General features: G+C 45.6%; 1 protein-coding gene across 1 annotated transcript in view; it reads right to left on the bottom strand.

The window, feature by feature from the left end:
* SNX9 (sorting nexin 9) overlaps positions 1-9,254 on the bottom strand; it is a 136,921-nt gene extending 127,667 nt beyond the window's left edge. The window contains exon 1 of the mRNA XM_060283783.1: positions 9,234-9,254. Within this exon, the coding sequence (XP_060139766.1) occupies positions 9,234-9,239 (6 nt within the window). The 5' untranslated portion in view covers positions 9,240-9,254. The remainder of the gene's footprint in view (positions 1-9,233) is intronic.
* Between the last annotated feature and the right edge of the window lie 9,920 nt (positions 9,255-19,174).

Raw genomic sequence — 19,174 nt, 5'->3', positions numbered from 1 at the left:
CCGGACCGGGGCACAAACCCGTGTCCCCTGCATCGGCAGGCGGACTCTCAACCACTGCGCCACCAGGGAAGCCCAAAGCTCAAGATTTGTGTGCTTTATCACATTATCAATGTTTAGTTAGTTTTTCTCATTTTATAGGTGTGGAAACTAAGCTGCACTGAGGCTAGAAGACTTGCTGAGTTCACATCCTTAGAATGAACAGGCCCAGAACTCATACCCAAGTTGCCAGAAGCCTCTGCACAGAGAACTCAGAGGCAGTGACCCTGCGATGCTGCAAAGGCTTTAGATGCAAATCAGCCTGGAGCCCAAAGCCCCATGACATGATGTGATTCCCAGATAGGAATTTGTACCAGCTAGGAATCATTTGGTTGTGTGGGACAGAAATCATCCAGAGTTAAACAAGCAGGGAAAATGTAAGCTTTCAGGAGTGTCAGAGTCAGGAATGAGCTTGCAGCTGGGCCTTGGGGAGGAAGTGCACACAGAGAGAAATCAGGGCTTTCTCTCTGGGTTTTGCAGACCGACTTCCCCTGTTCCTCAGTGCACGGGTGGGACATGGTCCCTGGCTGTACCCACGTTTTATACATTCTAAGTACAGCTAATGGGAAAGATTTCTTTGTTCCATTTCATTTTCCAGGAGAAGGGCCAGGGAGTGAGTAAGCCTATGTGGGGTGGGCACCTCTGGTCCACACTGCTGTGGACAGGGGACGGGGGACATAGGACAAACAAGACCAGCCCAACCCCTTGGACAGGGATGAGGGTTACCAGAGAACTGGGCATCGCTGTAAACTGGACAGATGATCCAGCATGTGTCCAGGTGTCAGAATTCAAATGAAGTTAGGATGAAGCATTATAATAACATCTAGACAATTACCGTGGCACAGTTAAATGGTGCCTGAATTACTGACAAGATACTTAATCAACTATTTATTTCATCCAAATCTTCCAGAAAATATGTACTATAAATATTGTCTTTATTCTTGCCATGAACTGTTTCTAAATTTCACAAAAGTTTTGTAATGATAATATAGTGGGGAAATGTGCTAACCCAACTCACAATCAGCTACGAAGGTGGGCCCAAGACCTTGTGCCAGTTTCTTGGTACAAAGGAGTCTGCCGCGATAGACTTTCCCGGATAAGAGCCGACTTGTTTCCAGAGCTCCCTTGTGAATAAATATTACAGTCTTTTTGCAAGAGAGTCAGGATGGAAGATGAGCAGTTGTGAAATCTTTGTCTCCTGATGGTGGGTGCTGCCCAATCTACCCCAGATCCTCTCCCTCCAGGAAATTACCAAGCTACATTCAAATGATAAACAAATTAGGAAATGAACACCTCAAAGCTCCCACGGTTGTAGCTGTGCACCTCAGTTCATTTCTGCAATGGTTGGACTGGGAATATGGGCAAAAATACGTGCCCTTAGGGATCTCAGATCTAATTCTCTGTGGAGAGAAGGGTCAGAGTTGGAGGGTCAGCTGTCGTTGAATGGAGCAGATCCTAAAGGGCTTATTAGCCCTTGGCCTGACTCCTGGCCCCTTTTCAGAGAATCTATGTCACAGGTTTTACACTGAGCCTTTGTTACTATTTTAAGTTGAGTTGGATTATGTCCAAAGTCTCAAAGCATTGGTATCTGTAATTATATTCTGCAAGAGGTTTTAGGCGCCGCCAGCATGTTTTACAGGTTTAGGGTTGCAAGGCAGGAGCTGTTGGGTTTTGACACGTGGTTATTTAATTCCATACAGTACAGAGAAAGAGACTTAGTCACGTTTGGCCTCCACAAGGAGGTGCCAGGGTCATTCCACTCCAGCAACACTACTGCTCCACCAGGCACATTTATTCACATTTCGTATCTGCCATGTGATGGCCCCACTGATGTCCACAAATGATTCATTTTCAGCTTGAAGGGAAAAGCAGACTGTGTCGGAAGGTACCATATGGTTTTTTCTGCTGTCTACCGGGGAACCCTGACCTTATTATCACACGTTCGAGGTGGAAGTGTGATGTAACTTAACTGATTTACAAAAGCCACATACAGAAACCAGTGTAATTTTTTTAAGCCTCAGTGTGGTTAAGGTTTACTTCCTCTATACATTCATAGCGAAGGTTTTTGGACACGGCTGGGGGAGAGAGCCAGCTTCTGATAGAAGGTCTGTTTTCTGGTTATTGCTTCTGTAATTTACACTTTCCCCTCAGTATCACCAAGGAAAAGTCCTTCTTAGCCTCAGCTAAATGTGAAGGTTGTGTTTCTCTGCGTCCATTGGCCACTCCAACTTTGAAGGCCAATGAGCACGAGCAAAATAATGGTTTGGAAATAGGTTCAGAGAGGGCACAGGGATGGGGAATGCCACAGCACATTATTTCAGACCCAGAATACCAGAACGAAAGCTATCTTGATTCAGTGCAGCAACTGGCTCAAAACAGACCCCAAAATGCATATGCAAAGCAAGTGTAAATTTACATCACATACACATGGCGCTTTAAAGGTAGCCTGGACATGTCAGAGTGCTGATTTTCAGAAAGAGACCAGGGTGAGGTTAATGACCCTTGACACCTGCTTTGTTTTCTTCCTCTGCCGTAAAAATCCTGCCTGGTGAGATTCTGGCGTGCTGCATAGATACTATATTTGGAGAACAAGAAGCAGAGTGGCTGGTTGTTTGTGTAACCCACAAGACCGTGTGAGTCTAGATTTGCTAGTAATTAATTGGGGTACTTGGTCATGTTTCTTAACCTGCAAAGTTTGCCAGGATAAAATTTCATACTGGGCTTCCCTGGTGGCGCAGTGGTTGAGAGTCCGCCTGCCAATGCAGGGGACGCGGGTTCGTGCCCTGGTCCGGGAGGATCCCGCATGTCGTGGAGCGGCTGGGCCCGTGAGCCATGGCCGCTGAGCCTGCGCGTCCGGAGCCTGTGCTCTGCGGTGGGAGAGGCCACAACAGTGAGAGGCCTGTGTACCGCAATAAATAAATAAATAAATAAATAAAATAAATAAAAATTTCATACTACCTCACCTCGGTGTTCTGAGGAATTGCTGGTAATACAGATTGTCAGGCCTGTGGGAAATGTAGGCTGTTAACTGGCACGGTGGGCTGGGCTGCTGGAATCAGGCAGGTGGGTAGAGGGGGGTGACTTGTGGAGAAGGCAGGGTTCCACCTGGGAGCGGATCTTATCTGGTGTCTCTCCAGGTAGGAAAAGTGTGTCACTACTGCCAGGGAGAGGAATGTCCCCCTTTGCCCCTCTTGTGGCTGGACTAATAATAAAATTGACACAAGACTGGTTAACAGGAGAAGAAGGAAATAATTTTAATCACATACAAGGGGGTCTCATAGAAATGGGACCTATGGGAATTTCCTGGCGGTCCCCTGGTTAGGACTCTGTGTTTTCACTGCCAGGCCCGGGTTCAATCCCTGGTAAGGGAACTAAGATCCTGCAATCCGTGCAGTGCAGCAAAAAAAAAAAAAAAGAAAAACAAAAAAGAAATGGGACCTAAGAAGTAACCAGAGAAGGCAGCAGGCAGCTTTTATACTTTTCAGACAAACCATAAATTTGTGAGGAATTGACAGGACAAAGAAACTTAGGTTTTGGATGCTCAATTGGTCAATAATCTAAACAGAGTTTGGGCTGTGGTAGTAAATTAAAGAAGTAACAGGCTTGTTTATATAGGCTTCTGGGCCTGAATTCCCTATCTTTGGCGATAAGAGTGTCCCTCTACCTCCAGATACAGGGAGAGCACCTTTCACATGAGAGATTTATTTTCTGCTTTCAGGGAGAAAAGAAAGGAAGGTCAGAGTGGCCTTCTTGCATTGGCCATTTCTTAAGTAACTTTAATTCTAAATAATCAATATGCCATTGAGGTATACTTTGGGGGCAGCCTGCCCTGGGTCCCAACACTAGATTCACAGCTCTTGGCCTGACCTGCTCCTGGGCCAACCATCTGAAGCCCAGGACCGTCTCAAAGGCTTGTTTCTTCTAATCTGATTTGTCCTGTTCCCTTCTCAGCTTTACCCTGTTTATTAAGCATTAGATAGAAAGGGGAAACCCTTTTCTGTCTTTGCCTTTAGTTATTTAAATTCCACAGAGGAATATTAGAGCTCTACGTGGAAAAGCTCTTTCATGTTGGGAGGGTCTGACCTGGGAGCACTGGGCAGCTTCTCTGGCCCTCCTCCCTCCCTGTCCTATGGCTAAAGACCCCAGCCCCTGCTCAGCATCAAAGTAGGCAGATGGACCACGCCTGGGAGGGGCGACAGTATATCATCCTTCGTCACCGTGCCAACATCAGCACCCTCGGGAAATAACTTTCCATCCCTTTTCAGGTAGTAAAGAAAAAGCCCGTGTTTTACATTGCTGCATATAATCTGTGTAGAGTGAGTTGCAAAGAGGCCACTGGGCATTTTGTTTGTTTTCTTTTCCATTTGATTTGGGAGATTTGGTGGGGTTCATAGGATTTCTACCACCCTCCTTTCTAGGAGAACCATCCACTCTTCAAAAATGCAGCCAAGACAATGAAAAGACAAGAGGCTTCTGGTTCAAATCGAATCTGCCAGTTGGCAAGTGTGTTGGGACTGCTGCTCCCAGAGCCGCTTCTAGACCTGACTTTTCCTTCCCGACCAGACATCGCAGATGTGAGCCGGTGCGAGGTGCTGACCTACTACGTGATCACGGCTGCGTGGGGTGCGTGGGGTGAGCCCCACTCCGGGAGAGCCCTGACCTGTCTCCTTTCCCCACTGACCTGTTTTCCCAGTTTCCAAGTTCCAGTTTTCACTCTGATGTCCCCAGACATTTCTGAGCACACTGTATCTGCAGTGGAAATTGAAGTTGCCGATCTAAACCTCATTTAACCTCCTCAGAGAGGCTCCCTCTGGGCTCCACGCTCCCCCTTCCTGGATCCTGAGGAACTCACGCAGCACCAAGCTTTATGAGGTGCCTCACCCCTTCCTACACCTGGTCTCACCAGCCCCAGGAAGAAGCTGGTCAGGTACTGTTAACCCCATTTTACGAGCAGGAAAACTGAGCCTCAGAGCAATTGAGTAGAATACTTCTAAGGTCACACAGTTGAAATGCAAGAGAGCTTGCTTCTAGGTCAAACCTTCTACATCCTGTTTGCTTATGTCTTTTTAGAAAACCATATTTATGCTTAAAACCTCTTTCTGCTCTGCAGGGCACAATGCTAGAATAATAGGAAAGTGGTGATTCATAACCAACTTCTGACTTATCTTACGGCACATACAAAACAAGGCTGTCTCCCGATTCTTCCGAAGACCATATTACATTGTTCCGAACGCCCTTAAACTCCAAGCGTAACTGACAGCTTCTCAGGGACCCTTGATATATGTTGGTGTCTGAATGGAAAAACAAAACATGCCTCCAACACTCTAAAAATAAGTGATTCTATGAAACAAACACCGCAAAAAAGGAACTAAAGAAGTATGTGTCAGCTGTTCGAATACAATCAACTGATTACATAGAAGGTTCTCAAAAATACATGTGTGGAGGGTGCGTGGGAGGAGTCTGCCCCAAAGGAGGTGTATTTTATCACTGCCGTTGTTTAGAATTGCCACATCTGGCGATAATAATAAGCAGGCCTATGAGTTGGTTTTCCTCTAATTTGTTAATTCTCTACAGACAGTGCACCCCAGCACCCACGGCTCCCCCCGCCCCCCCGGTACACCGCCCAGTGTAACCCGTGATTCATGTTACCCATCAGATGGGATTTTTTTCGGAATTATTTTAATTGGTCTTTTTTCCCCTTAAATAAATAAATCTCACTTCCCCCTGCTTGGCTGCCAGATCCTGCCCTCCCTAGTCTGGTTTCCCCCAGCTGCCCTGAGGCTCCTCTGTCAGCCAGGCCTGAGGCAATGAAAACTGAAAAACCCTCAGGGCTGGGGTCATCTGCACCTGAGCCAGTGTGGGTGACCAGTCGACCATGCGGGCCTCTGCCCCCACCCTGGGTTTTTTCTGGCCCTGAAATCCAGCCCTGAGTGTCAGCACAGTTACTGGCACCCCAATCCCTGCCACCTACTTCCTCCCTGCCCCCAAATCCTCTGAACCCTCTCTGGCTGGCCCCTATACCAACCTGGAGAGAACTCTCTAGAAAGGCGACACGGGCGTCCCCCTGACGCTAAGAACTGTCCTTGTCTAAACACTCTGAGGTCAGCGCCTCCCCTACGCCAGCCTCACTGTGGTGACTGGATCAACGCCACTCCCTGAAGGGGAAGCCCGGGGGCAGGCAGCCGCTGGCCCGGTTTCAGTGGCGTGCTAGTAAGTGGCAACAACCAGCTCTCTGGAAGAAAAGAAGCCAGAACTGTAGCATTTGCACCCGGTATAAATACTTCCACCACGGCCAGTCTCAGGCCATCACCATGACATCACTGAACGTGGGGTAGGGAAGGTATGTACAGCAGCGCGCGGTTATACGGTATTTCTGCCATCCAGATGTCGTAGGTGTTAATAACCTTGACAGCTGAGAAAACAGTAAAATGTAAATAATCAGGAAGTGACGAGTTTTCTGTGTTTATAACTTTTGTTTTTAGTATAATTTATTCAATTTTCAGGTTTATATAATTTAGTTTTTAATAACGGCTATGTTTAATACCAGCTCTCAGAATTCCTGCAAGTGTGGCAGCTGGTTCGCTTGCTCCTGTCCGGGGTCTGCTGCTGCACAGCACTCCCCCGTGCCTGTGGGCCTCACCCTCCCACGGCTCCAGCTGTGCTTCATCTCACCCTGCCAGCAGTCTGCAGAATCTCAGTGTTCCTTCTAGCCAGGGCCATGTGACTTTTGTTCTCCCGGTTGCTAAATTCAAGGCATAAATTCCAGCTGTTATTCTACTTGGCCTTCCAGGGGCCTGTGACACCCCATCCATCTTGAAATTCGACACCATTCTTTCTTGCCATTATTTTTAAAACCTCTTCTGAGGGCTCCTCTTCCTCTGCTGGCCCTTTAACTGTTGATGCTTCTGACCATGATTCCTTTTGGTCTTCCCGTCTCCTTATTCTGAATGTGAATGTGGATGTTTCCCACATCCACACCTTTGGCCCAGATGTCTCTTTTGAACTCCAGTCTTATAGATGTAAATGTCTGCAGCACATCTTTATCTGACCATCTCATAAGCATCTCACACTCAGCATGTACCATCATTCCAACCCCTCCCCCCAAACTACTTGTTCTTTCTTTATATTCCTCACCCAGGCATTCATGCCATCATTCGTTCCGTAAATATTTACTGAACACCTACTACACGCTAGTCACTGTGCCACCTGCTGAATAAGCCACAGTCCTCGTGGAACTTATTCATCTCCATCCACCCAGTGACCTAGGCCAGAACCCTGGAGTCATCTTTGACCCCTGCCTCTCCCGCATCACTTATTTACTATCATTTGGTCAGTAAATCTAACCTCTTCTTCCTCCTAAACAAGTCTGGAACCTGTCCTCCTCTTCCATTCCCACCATGGCTGTCTTCTCAGGTCCTTATCATTTCTCTCCTGGATTATGCAGGGAGCCCCTCCCTGGTCTTTCCATCCAGAGACTTGCTGCATTCGAATCCTTTCTCTGTTACGCTGGCCTAACAATACTTCTGAAACCACACTTATGATATGGCCATTGCCCTGTATAACATTCTCCCAAACACCCTCTTAGCCTGCAGAACAAATCCTATGCTTCTTGGCATCATGAAAAGGCCATGTGACCTGGGCCCTGTCCACCTCTTGGTCTGCTTGTCCCCGTTCCCCTTGGGACATTTCTCAGACCCTTCCCTGTGCTGGCATCCCTCCACCCGCCCATGCCACCCCATCCCCAGTCCCTTCTTTGACGGGCTGCTCTTCCTACTCATCCTTCAAACTTGCTCCGATGCAAGTGTGCCGCTATGGCTGTTCCACAGGGCTGCTCCTGTCACCTCCTCCTGGAGGTGTTCGCTGGCCCTCCCAGGCTGTGTTTGGTGACTCCTCTCTCTGTCAAGTCTGTGTCATGCCATACGGTAATCATCTGTTTACCAGTCTCCATGCTTCTTTGAGAAACGAGCTCTTGCCGGAGGACGCTGTGTCTTTTATCTCTGAATTCCTGGCAACAAGGAGTGTGCAGGGCCCCAGTAAGCGATCAGTAACCTCTTGTTGAATGAACGAGTGTGACAGTGTTAACCCGGTGAGGTGGCCAAGGGCACGGGACCCCAAGTGAACCCTGGTGCAGCCTCTCCCGTGTAGAGTGACTGGGGCACAGCGCCCCACAAAGCAGCTACTTCAGACCATGAGTGTGAGGCTTATGAGACAAAAGTGGTTGTCCAGCGCTCCGCACGTAGGTAATAAACGGCAACTATTATAACGACTGAATATTTTTAGGCACTTAAGTAGCTTCTGTGTTGTGCTTTTCAGTTTACTTTTATGGACTCCTTTCATCGGCGTGTTTGTCATCATCTTAATCTTCCTGATTTTCACTAGAGAAGCGGCATAATCCTGATGTTATAGGTATTTTTAACTGCTGGCTCTTAGGGTGGGGATGGGGGCGGGGTGTGTGTGTGTATGGGGGCGGGGTTGGATGTGTGATTGAGTGTGGTGATGTGTGAGGTAATGTAGCATAGACACGACAGCTAAAAGCCAAGGGAAAGGCCGTCAAAGCACCTGAATTATCCCTCTATTCCCAAGCCTTAGGGCATGGAGCCCGGCCTCATTTGCATATTGGCACCACTTCCGCCATTGCTGAGATGCTCGGCTTCATCGTCGCTGCCCTTTGCTGGCTGCAGCCAGACCTCCCCAATGTGTTTGACTATGTTGCCCCCTTATGGATCAGGCCCAAGTTTCAATAAATATTTCCTCGCTGGCTGGACTATCTCCTACCTGTGCGCTGTTAGAAACTGCAGGGGTACCAAAGTGATGCCTACCCTTAAGGTATGATGTCCACGTTCAAGGCGGCAGGAACTTTGATAATCTTGGAAAAGCATAAATCAGAACCGAAAACCAGAAGAACCCCACCGTACAATGTAGTTATTGTGCCTAGAGGGAGACTGCATGGATCAAAGAATTGTATTCATGTACCACTTTGCAATTAACAGAGAACTGCAGCACACGTTTTCTCATTTAACCCTGTCAACCACACCAGTGAGGATGGTAGAGATAAAATATCATAGACCGACACGCTAGCGTCAGATGTGGCTACTGACAACCGTCTTGTCAGTCAGCTGATGTTACATCTCATCGCAAAGGTCACACACGAGACAGTCTAGTTTCAGAGGAAAAAAAATCCCATGAATATGACTCACCAGCATTATCTTTCCGTAGCACCTGAGCTTTCTACCCGCCTCACCAGGAACATCTGAGATCAAAGCGTGGGGTACAGATAGATGCAATTACTGGAGAGGTTTCCTGTGGGTGATTTTCAATTTGTGTCTTGCAACCAGGATCCTAGAAATTATGAAAGGGCATTTTCAGGATGAAAGGCATTCAGCTTTGCTTCTTCAAAGGAATGGAAAATCAAAATCATTCCGAAGCGTTTTTTTAAGATGTAATACAACTTTTTTCAAGCAACTGCTTTTAAATTCCTCACATTCAAGCTTAAATCACAGTTGACATTTGTCACATTATCATCTATTTGAGTGAGTTAAATCGAAGAGTGGGGAAAGGTCCTTTTCCTCCTTTAATCTTTGACCAAAACAAGGGCAAACTCCGAAATTGTGCCAGTCCGTCAGCAGCCTCTGTTGCTCCACACATTCAAAGAGAAATCGCCACAAAATCTGAGCTGGTGTTTTTCTATCCCAGATGCATTCTCTTCCCTACCAGGAATGACTAACACTCAGGAACACGGTGCCAAGAGAGGCCGCTAGGAAAGAGACAACTGAGAGAGAGAATTTCTCCCTGGAGATTGTGAGATACTCTTAATTTTCAGGAAAGAAATCGCCTTTCCCAGCAGCCCCCCGGCTTCCCTTACATCTCAGTGGTTAGGGCTGCATCACATGTCATTTCATGTCTATTGCTAAACCACCCAGTGGCCAGGGGAAATGGGTTACCGTGAGTGGACTGGACAATTCTTTTGGGGTAGAATGGATATTGGGGAGTTAACCACCATTTTGGATACTGTCTCTGGAAACACTGGTAGCCAGACCAGAAGTTTGTTTGGTTTTAGGCAGATCAGAGAGCTTTCCGCTTCTTATTGAAGGTCTTTGGTGATTAAATGAAAGCCAAAAAAGAGACACAATTACATTCGTACTCCAGATTTGAAGAGCAGGACATACCCTTTATATGCATGTGGACAATTTACGGTCTCATGGGGAAAATCTTCAATTCCAGGAGCCCTCTGGACAACAAGCAGGAGAGAGAATGCTTGCTGGGTTTCTCGCCATGACATGACTCTCCGTAACAGCGGAAAGATCCTCTCAGGGCATCTGGGCAGCCCCTGGGGCTCATAATGATATTGCCCGAATAATCAACCCAGATTTCAACTTTCAGCCAAAATCAAAGTCCTCTGATGTGGGGTCAGAAGAACGTTCTAAGTAAAATGAACCTTTTGACCTTACTTTCCAAGGGGCAGCCGCCGAACGCAGGACAATTAGCGTTTGTTTTCTCCGGGATCCATCTGCCTGGCGAGACAAGCGAGGTCCCTGCGGTTCAGAAGAATCAGGCGCGGGGCAGCACTTCCTTTCCCTGAGACTCTTACTCTTTCCGGAAATGCCTTCGCCTCCTGAACTAATTTCCCGGAAGGAAGCTGTAACTGGAGAACAGTCAGACTAGTGGAGATGTTTAACGCTGGGCAGAAGTGAGGCTTGTCGGCAGCCCAGGTGGGAGATGGGGAAGAAATTCCCTGAGTCTTGCCTCTGGGTCGGTCCTTCCAGTTCTGGTGGTCTTGGGCTTCAGTCTATCAAGGGATGAGCCTTTAAAACAGGCCCCTAGCAGTATGTCTACCTTCTCGGATGGCTGCATGTCCCCTTGTCCCCTTGCACTCTTATTCTGACTACAGCATTTGAAGCTTTGAGGTTCTGACAGCTGTAGAGTTATGAGGCAGAGTTCTTATTCAGAAATTTTGCTATAGATATTCAAATGCATAGGGCAGAGTTATGCCCATTTCACGTAACATTTCACATTTCATGCTATGTATGTATAGGCCCCGTTTCAAGAAAGCACTTTTATGTTTCAACTCAGAGTAGGCATCTGTTAAGTGCAGACATTGTTAGTAAGTAGCCTACCCAACTGCCAACCCTATTTCTTCTTTGCTAAGAGAACTGTGGTTGTGCCCAGGTCTCTGTCCGGTGTTTCCCATTTCCAGCCACAGAAGCAGAATCTTTATGACTCTGGGACAATTACAGTGATCCCAGTGACTGGGTTAGAGTGAATATATGACCAGTTCTGGCCAGTGAGACATGGGGGAAAATCTGGAGGCTTCTGGGAAGGTTAAGAAACAAAGGTTTCTTTGTTTCTTAAAAAACAGACATAGAAAGAGATAAACTCTCATCCTCCTCTAGACTTTGTCATACCTATTTTATTTGTAATCTTAGGATGCGGCAATCATCTTGTGAAGATGAAGGGAACCAGCCCGAGGGCAAAACAGACCTATTGAATATGGCAGACTAGAGAAATGTAAATTACTTGCGTCCTTGAGAATTTTGAGTTGCCGAATCAATCTACCGGCTCTACCTCTGAACTTCTCGTCATACGAGACTAAATATCCTTGTTGAGACTGTACTGAGTTAAATCTGAAAGCTTCCTAAATAATCCATAATTAGCTCTTGTCTCTATTCATAGGTGGCTGTATCCCTCTGCCCCTATATCATTTCTTCTACCCTCCAACACAGCAGTTTTTCTAAGATGTAGGGGTTCTCCACGCCTGAAGCCCACTTGGAAGAACAGAAATACACATGAGCACCACTGTCACCACTAATGGTAACTACTCCCATTTCTTCAGCATATCCTCGGTATGAGACCAGCGCTAAGCCCTTTGCATACACTATCTTAGTTAATTATCGAAAAGACCCCATGAGGTAGGGACTATATATTCCCATTTGATAGACGAGGAAAATGAAGGTCATAAAAGTTAAGTAATTTTCCCAAGGTCTCAAAGCTAGTAAGTGACGGAGCTAAGAGTCAAACCAGACTGGCCACACCCGTGTCCATTACCCTGAACTCTCCCCGACTCACTAATTGTGGGAACACTAGGCCGGCTTGGGGCAGAGGCCCCTTCACCCAGTGGCTTCTCAGACTCAATACACAAGTTCCCCGGGAGATGTGAAATCTAATTAGACTCTAAAGGTAATTAGAGTATATAAACTTCCTAGTTCCACATGAATTCTCTTGTGAGTTTTATCGACCCTCTCTGTACTTTAGAGCCTCTATCTGTGAGGCTGTGACAAAGAGACTTTCCACGGGCTACTTCCTCAGGATATGAGAAGATAAATGTGATAAAATTTATCTAAAAGCGTTTTGTAATATTGAGAGGAAAAGTACTACAGAAAGCCAGGCCACTGTTAATGTGATTTTAATAACTCCTCCCAACTCTTACGCTGTTCATAGTGTAATGGAACATCTTAATTTGTTGAAAAATTTCCATACGGCTCTTTAAACGCTCAGGAGGAAAGGCTCTGTGAAAATGAGAATGAGAAAACAGATGAATTTTCCGCTACTGGCCAAAAGTTCTTTAATGCACAAGATTTTGCACTGGACAGAAGACAAGGCTGTGTGAAGTAAGGGGCCATTGTTCCTACTGTACAGAGGCGTTTGTAAAATGTGTAAAGGATGGACCCTTTCTTAAAGTAAATATTTCTTACAGATATCCTGTGTCAACACAAATTAGTTTTTATTAGGTTACTTAAATATGAACAAATTAAACCTAGGTACAGAGACCTTATATTGGAAGATCTAGTATAATTATAAAACTGAGATAAACTTACAAATTCGGTAAAAATGAAATGACCAAACCAATAAAATTTGGACTACTAACATTAATTTAATATGATGGATGATGTTGTTTTGTTGAAATAAAAGTTTGACAGAGGAAAACTCTTGTTTGACTCTAGAAGTTTTAGAGTTCCAGTTCTAGACTCAGACAGGGTTAAAATCTCAACTCTGTCTCTTACCAGCTATGTGACTGTGGGCAAGTTATTTAATCTGAGATTCTGTTGTTGTTTTTTTTTTAACAGGAAAATGGAGATAATAACAGCAGTCATCGAAGAAAGTTCTAGTGAAGATTAAAGATGATAATGTTGGAGAGGGGGAAATTTCCCTCTCTCTCCCTCTTGAGCTCTGTGGCTGGACTAATAATAGACACCAGACAGATTAACAGGAGAAAAAAAAAATGTTTAATTCGTGCCCACAGAGGTGTCATAGAAATGGGACCTAAGAAGTGGCCAAAGCAGGCAGCTTTTATACTTTTTAGACAAAGAAACAATGAATTTGAGAGGAACCGACAGGACAAAGAAATTGAGGTTTGGGTGCTTAATTAGTAAAGAATTTAAGCAAAGTTTGGGCTTGGGTAATAAATTAGTGAAGAATCGACAAGGTTTGTTTGTAACAAGGATGTCTTTCTACCTCCTAGTACAGGGAGGGCAGCTTTCCCATGGGAGAAAAATATGCCATTGAGGCATATTTTGGGGGCACCTGCCCTGGGCCCTAACAGTAAAATCTATCAACTACTTAGCACAGCGTCTAGTACATAATAGGGGCTCAATAAACGTTAGTTGCTATTACTAATGTTATTTGTCTCACTTCATTAATGCTAATTGAGAAGATTCCTATTTTCCATAAGTGTGCTTTGTATGGAATTAATAATCTCAATACTTTGTTTTCAAATTCAAGATGGTCAACCCCGATATTTAAGCAAACTCTGTTAGCAAATAATCCTTGGGTGCAAATGTTGATGAGGCATCCCTCAGTAACAGTGTAAAACAGCCTTGTCTTCTGAAAATAAGCTAAACTTACAGCAGTATTAAAATTTGCCCTCACTCGAGTAGTTAATACAATTATTGCTGGAATTAATGAAAGAATAACTTTTCATTACCTATTTACTCTTGTACTTAGTGCAAACTGATAAAATGAAGAGGGAACAACAACAAAAAAACAACCCTGGCTGCTTTCAAGGTCGGGGCACCGACCACTGAATTCTACCCTGTGTGCTTGTGAAGGCGGAATTTGTTGACCACTTTTTAAAAAATGTGGAATTGCGATAAGGCATTATTTGGTCAGGTGTGGCTAAGAAATAGACTATTTTTGTTCAGTAAAAATGATGTGTGTGTTCGTTTTTTGTGTGTGTGTGTGGTATGCGGGCCTCTCACTGTTGTGGCCTCTCCCGTTGCGGAGCACAGGCTCCGGACGCACAGGCTCAGCGGCCATGGCTCACGGGCCCAGCCGCTCCGCGGCATGTGGGATCTTCCCGGACCGGGGCACGAACCCGTGTCCCCTGCATCGGCAGGCGGACTCTCAACCACTGCGCCACCAGGGAAGCCCTGTGTGTTCGTTTTGACCAGTTCCCTCAGACCCTTTTCTGTTCTGTGCTAGGACATTACTGTCTTGTAGGTTGGCCTTTATTTTGTGTTTCGGAGAATATGCTTTCTCAGAGTTCAAATGTCAAATAACAGTCTTTATTAATCTAATCACCAAGGAGCCTCTGGCTCCCTCCAAAAACTCTACAGAAATGTCTGCCGCTGTTACGGGTCCACCTGGAAAGGCTCCCCACTCTCCTGCTTGCCAGCCTCCTCCTCACTCTGAGTCTCACCCCGGGCCAAGGATGGGAGGGTGTTTTGTTGTTCTCCATTTGGTAGGAAGAGTAACTTCCTGAAAACAGATTACCCCAATGGGCAGAAACACAGCCCCTTGATACTCAGTATTTGAGGATAATATGAAGCACTGTGCCTGGAGACAGAAGCCCAGGAGGGTGACTGTTAACTGCTTATGCCAGCATTCCGTACTCTCCTTGACTACCACAAACCACCTGTTTTATATATTTGAATTTTTAATGCTTTCTTTTTAAGAAAGAGAAACAACTTGTGCCATAAATATTATATACAAGCGCAATCTTAGAATACTTCAGCTTTTAGGTGAAATGCGCCTCACAGGTTTCAGGGTTTTACAGGTTTATGTTAAAAAAAAAAAAGATATGTAATTGCAAATTAAAAAGTAACTCCCGGGGCTTCCCTGGTGGTGCAGTGGTTGAGAGTCCGCCTGCCGATGCAGGGGACACGGGTTCGTGCCCCGGTCCGGGAGGATCCCACATGCCGCGGAGCGGCTGGGCCCGTGAGCCATGGCCGCTGAGCCTGCGCGTCCGGAGCCTCTGCTCCGCAACGGGAGAGGCCACAACAGTGAGAGGCCCGCGTACCGCAAAAAAAAAAAAAAAAAAAGTAACTCCCAGCACACTGGATTTCCGGATCCCATTTGTTAATTCCGATATTTGGTGCCTTTTTATTGACTCCTGTTTGGGATTCTATATCTGTCTCTCCAGGACATCCTCTCCAGGACCTTGCTTTTTCACTTAGACATTAACACTTGGCAATCATTCCACATTAGTACACGTGAATCTCCCGTAAAAAAAATTTGTTCTAAAGTATGTTTTTGTTTGGGTGTGCCATAAGTTGTTTATCTAGTCCCCTAATGATGCATATATTTAGTTGTTCCCAATCTTTTATTATTAAAAATATATAATATCAATGGATTTACGTGTTTTTGATTTTGATAGTATTGCCAATTGCAACACCACTGCAATCACTTCTATCCTGATGTCCAGATCTCAATCATAGAGCAACATTTAGCTGTAATAGAAGCTTGGAAATGCAGCCTTTATTCCGGGCGGCGACGTGCCTTGTTGAAAAACTTAATTGCAACGGAAGAAAAGAGAACAGATGTTGAGGGTAAGAAACGATCCTCCTGCAAAGGTTAACTTCCTTGACTTTAAAAAACATTCTGTCCTTGTTCTCCTACTTTCTGAGCAAGTCTCTTGATTCTTCTTTGAGGAAGGGTCCTCTGCTTCTATCCTGTCCTTAACTGAGATGCCGGGGTTTCCAGGGCTTGATCTTCACTTCTCATGGTCCATGCTCCCCCTGGGCAGTCCAGGCATCCCCACTGACTTAACTGCCAACTGACTTTACGTCCCAACACACCCTGCCCCCACCAAATCTCATCTTTTTCACTGTCGTTAAATTTCCTTCTCAACTCTCAGATGCTGGCTGGCCCATCTCTGCTTTGAAATCAAATTTAATAAGAATATAACTAAATGCCTGAAAAATATAACATTAATTTTTTAAAAAAATATTTATTTATTATTTAGGCTGCAATGGGTCTTAGTTGTGGCACGCGGGATCTTTATTGTTTTATTTTTTAAATTAATTAATTTATTTTTGGCTGTGTTGGGTCTTCATGGCTGCACACGGGCTTTCTCTAGTTGCGGCGAGCGGAGGCTACTCTTTGTTGCAGCGTGCCAACTTCTCGTTGTGGTGGCTTCTCTTGTTGCAGAGCACGGGCTCTAGGCACACGGGCTTCAGTAGTTGTGACACGTGGGCTCAGTAGTTGTGGCTTGTGGGCTCTAGAGCACGGGCTCAGTAGTTGTGGCATGCAGGCTCAGTAGTTGTGGCTCACGGGCTCTAGAGCACGGGCTCAGTAGTTGTGGCACGCAGGCTCGGTAGTTGTGGCTCGTGGGCTCTAGAGCGCAGGCTCAGTAGTTGTAGCACACGGGCTTAGTTGCTCCGCACCATGTGGGATCTTCCCGGACCAGGGCTTGAACCAGTGTCTCCTGCATTGGCAGGCGGATTCTTAATGATTGCACCACCAGGTAAGCCCTAGCTTAACTTTTTTAGTAGTTAAGTTTAGTGTTTTTGAAGCTCTCAGTACATTAGAAAATTAGTTGTGGGTTAATTTTTTTTTTTTTACTTTGCAGAAATTCCTGAGTATCTAGATGATCTCCAAGAAATGATTGCTGACCCTAAATTAAATAACTTGAGCAAAACAAAAACTTTCAAAGTAATATGATAAAATTCTACTTAAAGTGGGATGTGGGTACATTTCAGTATGTGATGTGGGAAGCTCCAAAACTCAGAGTCTGAGGACCCAGGGTGATCTTAAAATGGCTGGAGCTGTGAGGATTAAGGGCTTTACGTATGTGATAAGTGAACTGTAGAAAAATGCATTAACTACTTGGAAAGATCTACAGAAGAAATGCCATTGACCCCAAAGGCCACCAGCCAGGAACCTCTGGGAACCACGAAATCGGTGGTTCCCAAATCTACTCGATCATTGAAATTGCTGGGGAAGAGAGTCGGGGTGGTGCCTGGGAATGGGTATTTTAACCAGCACTCCAAATGATTCTAACAGACGAGATTTGGCAACCACAGGACTTTAACCAGAGCTCCTCCCCCTCTCATTTCATTTCATTTTGTCCTTGGTTTGCCCTTTTGGAAAAGAACAGCTGAATAAATGTCATTTCTTCATGAACTTGACTGCTGCCAAGTCTTCCTCAGCCAGGTAGGGCAAGCCCAATGCCGTTCATAACAGTCAGACATGGCTTTGTCTCCAGCCCTTTCCTTCTCAAGCCCTCCCAATCCCTAAGAATTTACGTCCCAACACGCCCTTCCCCACCAAATCTTTTGCACTGTCCTTAAATTTCCTGCTCAACTCTCAGATGCTGGCTGGCCCGTCTCTGCTCTTGCCTGCTCTTTTGTTCCAAGTCACAGCTTCTGCAATATGTTTTCTATTCCCGTTTTGCAATAACGGGCAGTAGCAGGGATTTCGGGGTAAGAGCTCTATACTTGCTGGAGGTCAAGAGACTGGAAATAGGAAATAAGCAGTGTTATATCCTGAGACCATCAGCAGAGCCAAAGCTGTTGGGGGTGGGGGGAAGGGAAGAGGGGGAGGGAGAGGTTCGCCTGTGCTCTTCCAGATACTTCACCCTTTCCTGGGCAGGAAGTGAATTGGATGACAGAATTTTAGAGGCAGGTGGGGCCCGACTCTTTACTACTCCAGACCGGAGTTTGGAAGGAGGTTGTCTGCTGGAAATGTGATGCTTGGTAATTTTAGTAAGAGTTTTATTTTGGCTGCAAAGGTCGAGGTGACTGCCTTTCTCCCCTGGGAGAGGACTTCCGCCCTCGAGGTCCTTGTGCTCGGTTGACTTGCGCAAGGAGAATGACTGGAACTATTCAGCCTTTACCAACAGGCCCGTGGCATACCTCAGAAACTGCAGATTTCATTATTTTTAATGGGATGCAGCTAATGTAATGGAATTATAGGTAGATAATTAAAATTAAGATGAATTTTCTTATTGCGTGAGCTACTCAGCATGCTCAGATTTCGCCTTATAACTGCACAAGTAACACCACCGGCCGCGATGTGCTGTGCGCCAGTGATTTCTAGTGTCTGAAAATTGTCAAAACCCATGGCTAAGGCTGCGGCTGGCCCAGAAGAACATTTTGATGCCCCTCCCCTTTTTTGCTTTAAAAAAAATAAGGGATGTGGGTTTGTAAAAAGAAAAGAAAATCTCTCTCTATATATGTATATGTAGAGAGAGAAATACCCCCTGTGGGTCATTTTTAAAAGGCTCCAAACTGGGATCCAGATTTTAAGATTAATGAGGGAATTGTGGGAGGGAAAAACACTACGACAATGCAGATCTTATAAATGTGCAATAAAAGTATTTGTTTAAAAAAAAAACAACATCAGAATCCCCTGGGGTGGTTGTTGAAGATGCAGATTACTGGGCTCAGGTGCCCCTGGAATGTCTGGGGTGTGAGGCCCAGGAATCTGCATGCTTAGCTAGACTTTCAGGTAACTCTTAAGAATTCCAAAGAGTCCTTGACTGAGGACCTATTATGTGCTAGAGACATTATCTTACTAGAAAAAAATTTTCACAACAAGCTTATGAAGTAGATATTATCATCTCCCCTTTTCAACTAAAGCTTAGAGAAGTTGAATAACATTTCGAAGGTCACATAGCTAGGAAGTGGGAAAGCTAGGAGTCAAATCCACATCCACCTAATTCTAAAGCCTGTGCCCTTTCCAAATTGCCCCCGCATTTCCACAGAGGTCCCACGTCTGCCAGGCCACTGAAGTGGCCCGTGATATTTGTGGTCACAGAGACAGCATGGAATGGGGGCGGGAGAGCCCCTTCTAACTTTGTGGGAGGTATGGCAGTTGTGACCTCTCTTCTCTGTATTTTTTTCAGTATTTATTCTCCTTTTAACCGTGGGGGGCTCACACCTCCCAGGAGTCCATGCTCCCTACTGGACAGGGTGCTTTAGCT

The sequence above is a fragment of the Globicephala melas genome, chromosome 14 (genome assembly GCF_963455315.2).
Source record: "Globicephala melas chromosome 14, mGloMel1.2, whole genome shotgun sequence".
NCBI lineage: Eukaryota > Metazoa > Chordata > Mammalia > Artiodactyla > Delphinidae > Globicephala > Globicephala melas.
This window is presented reverse-complemented; position numbering and strand designations above follow the sequence as displayed.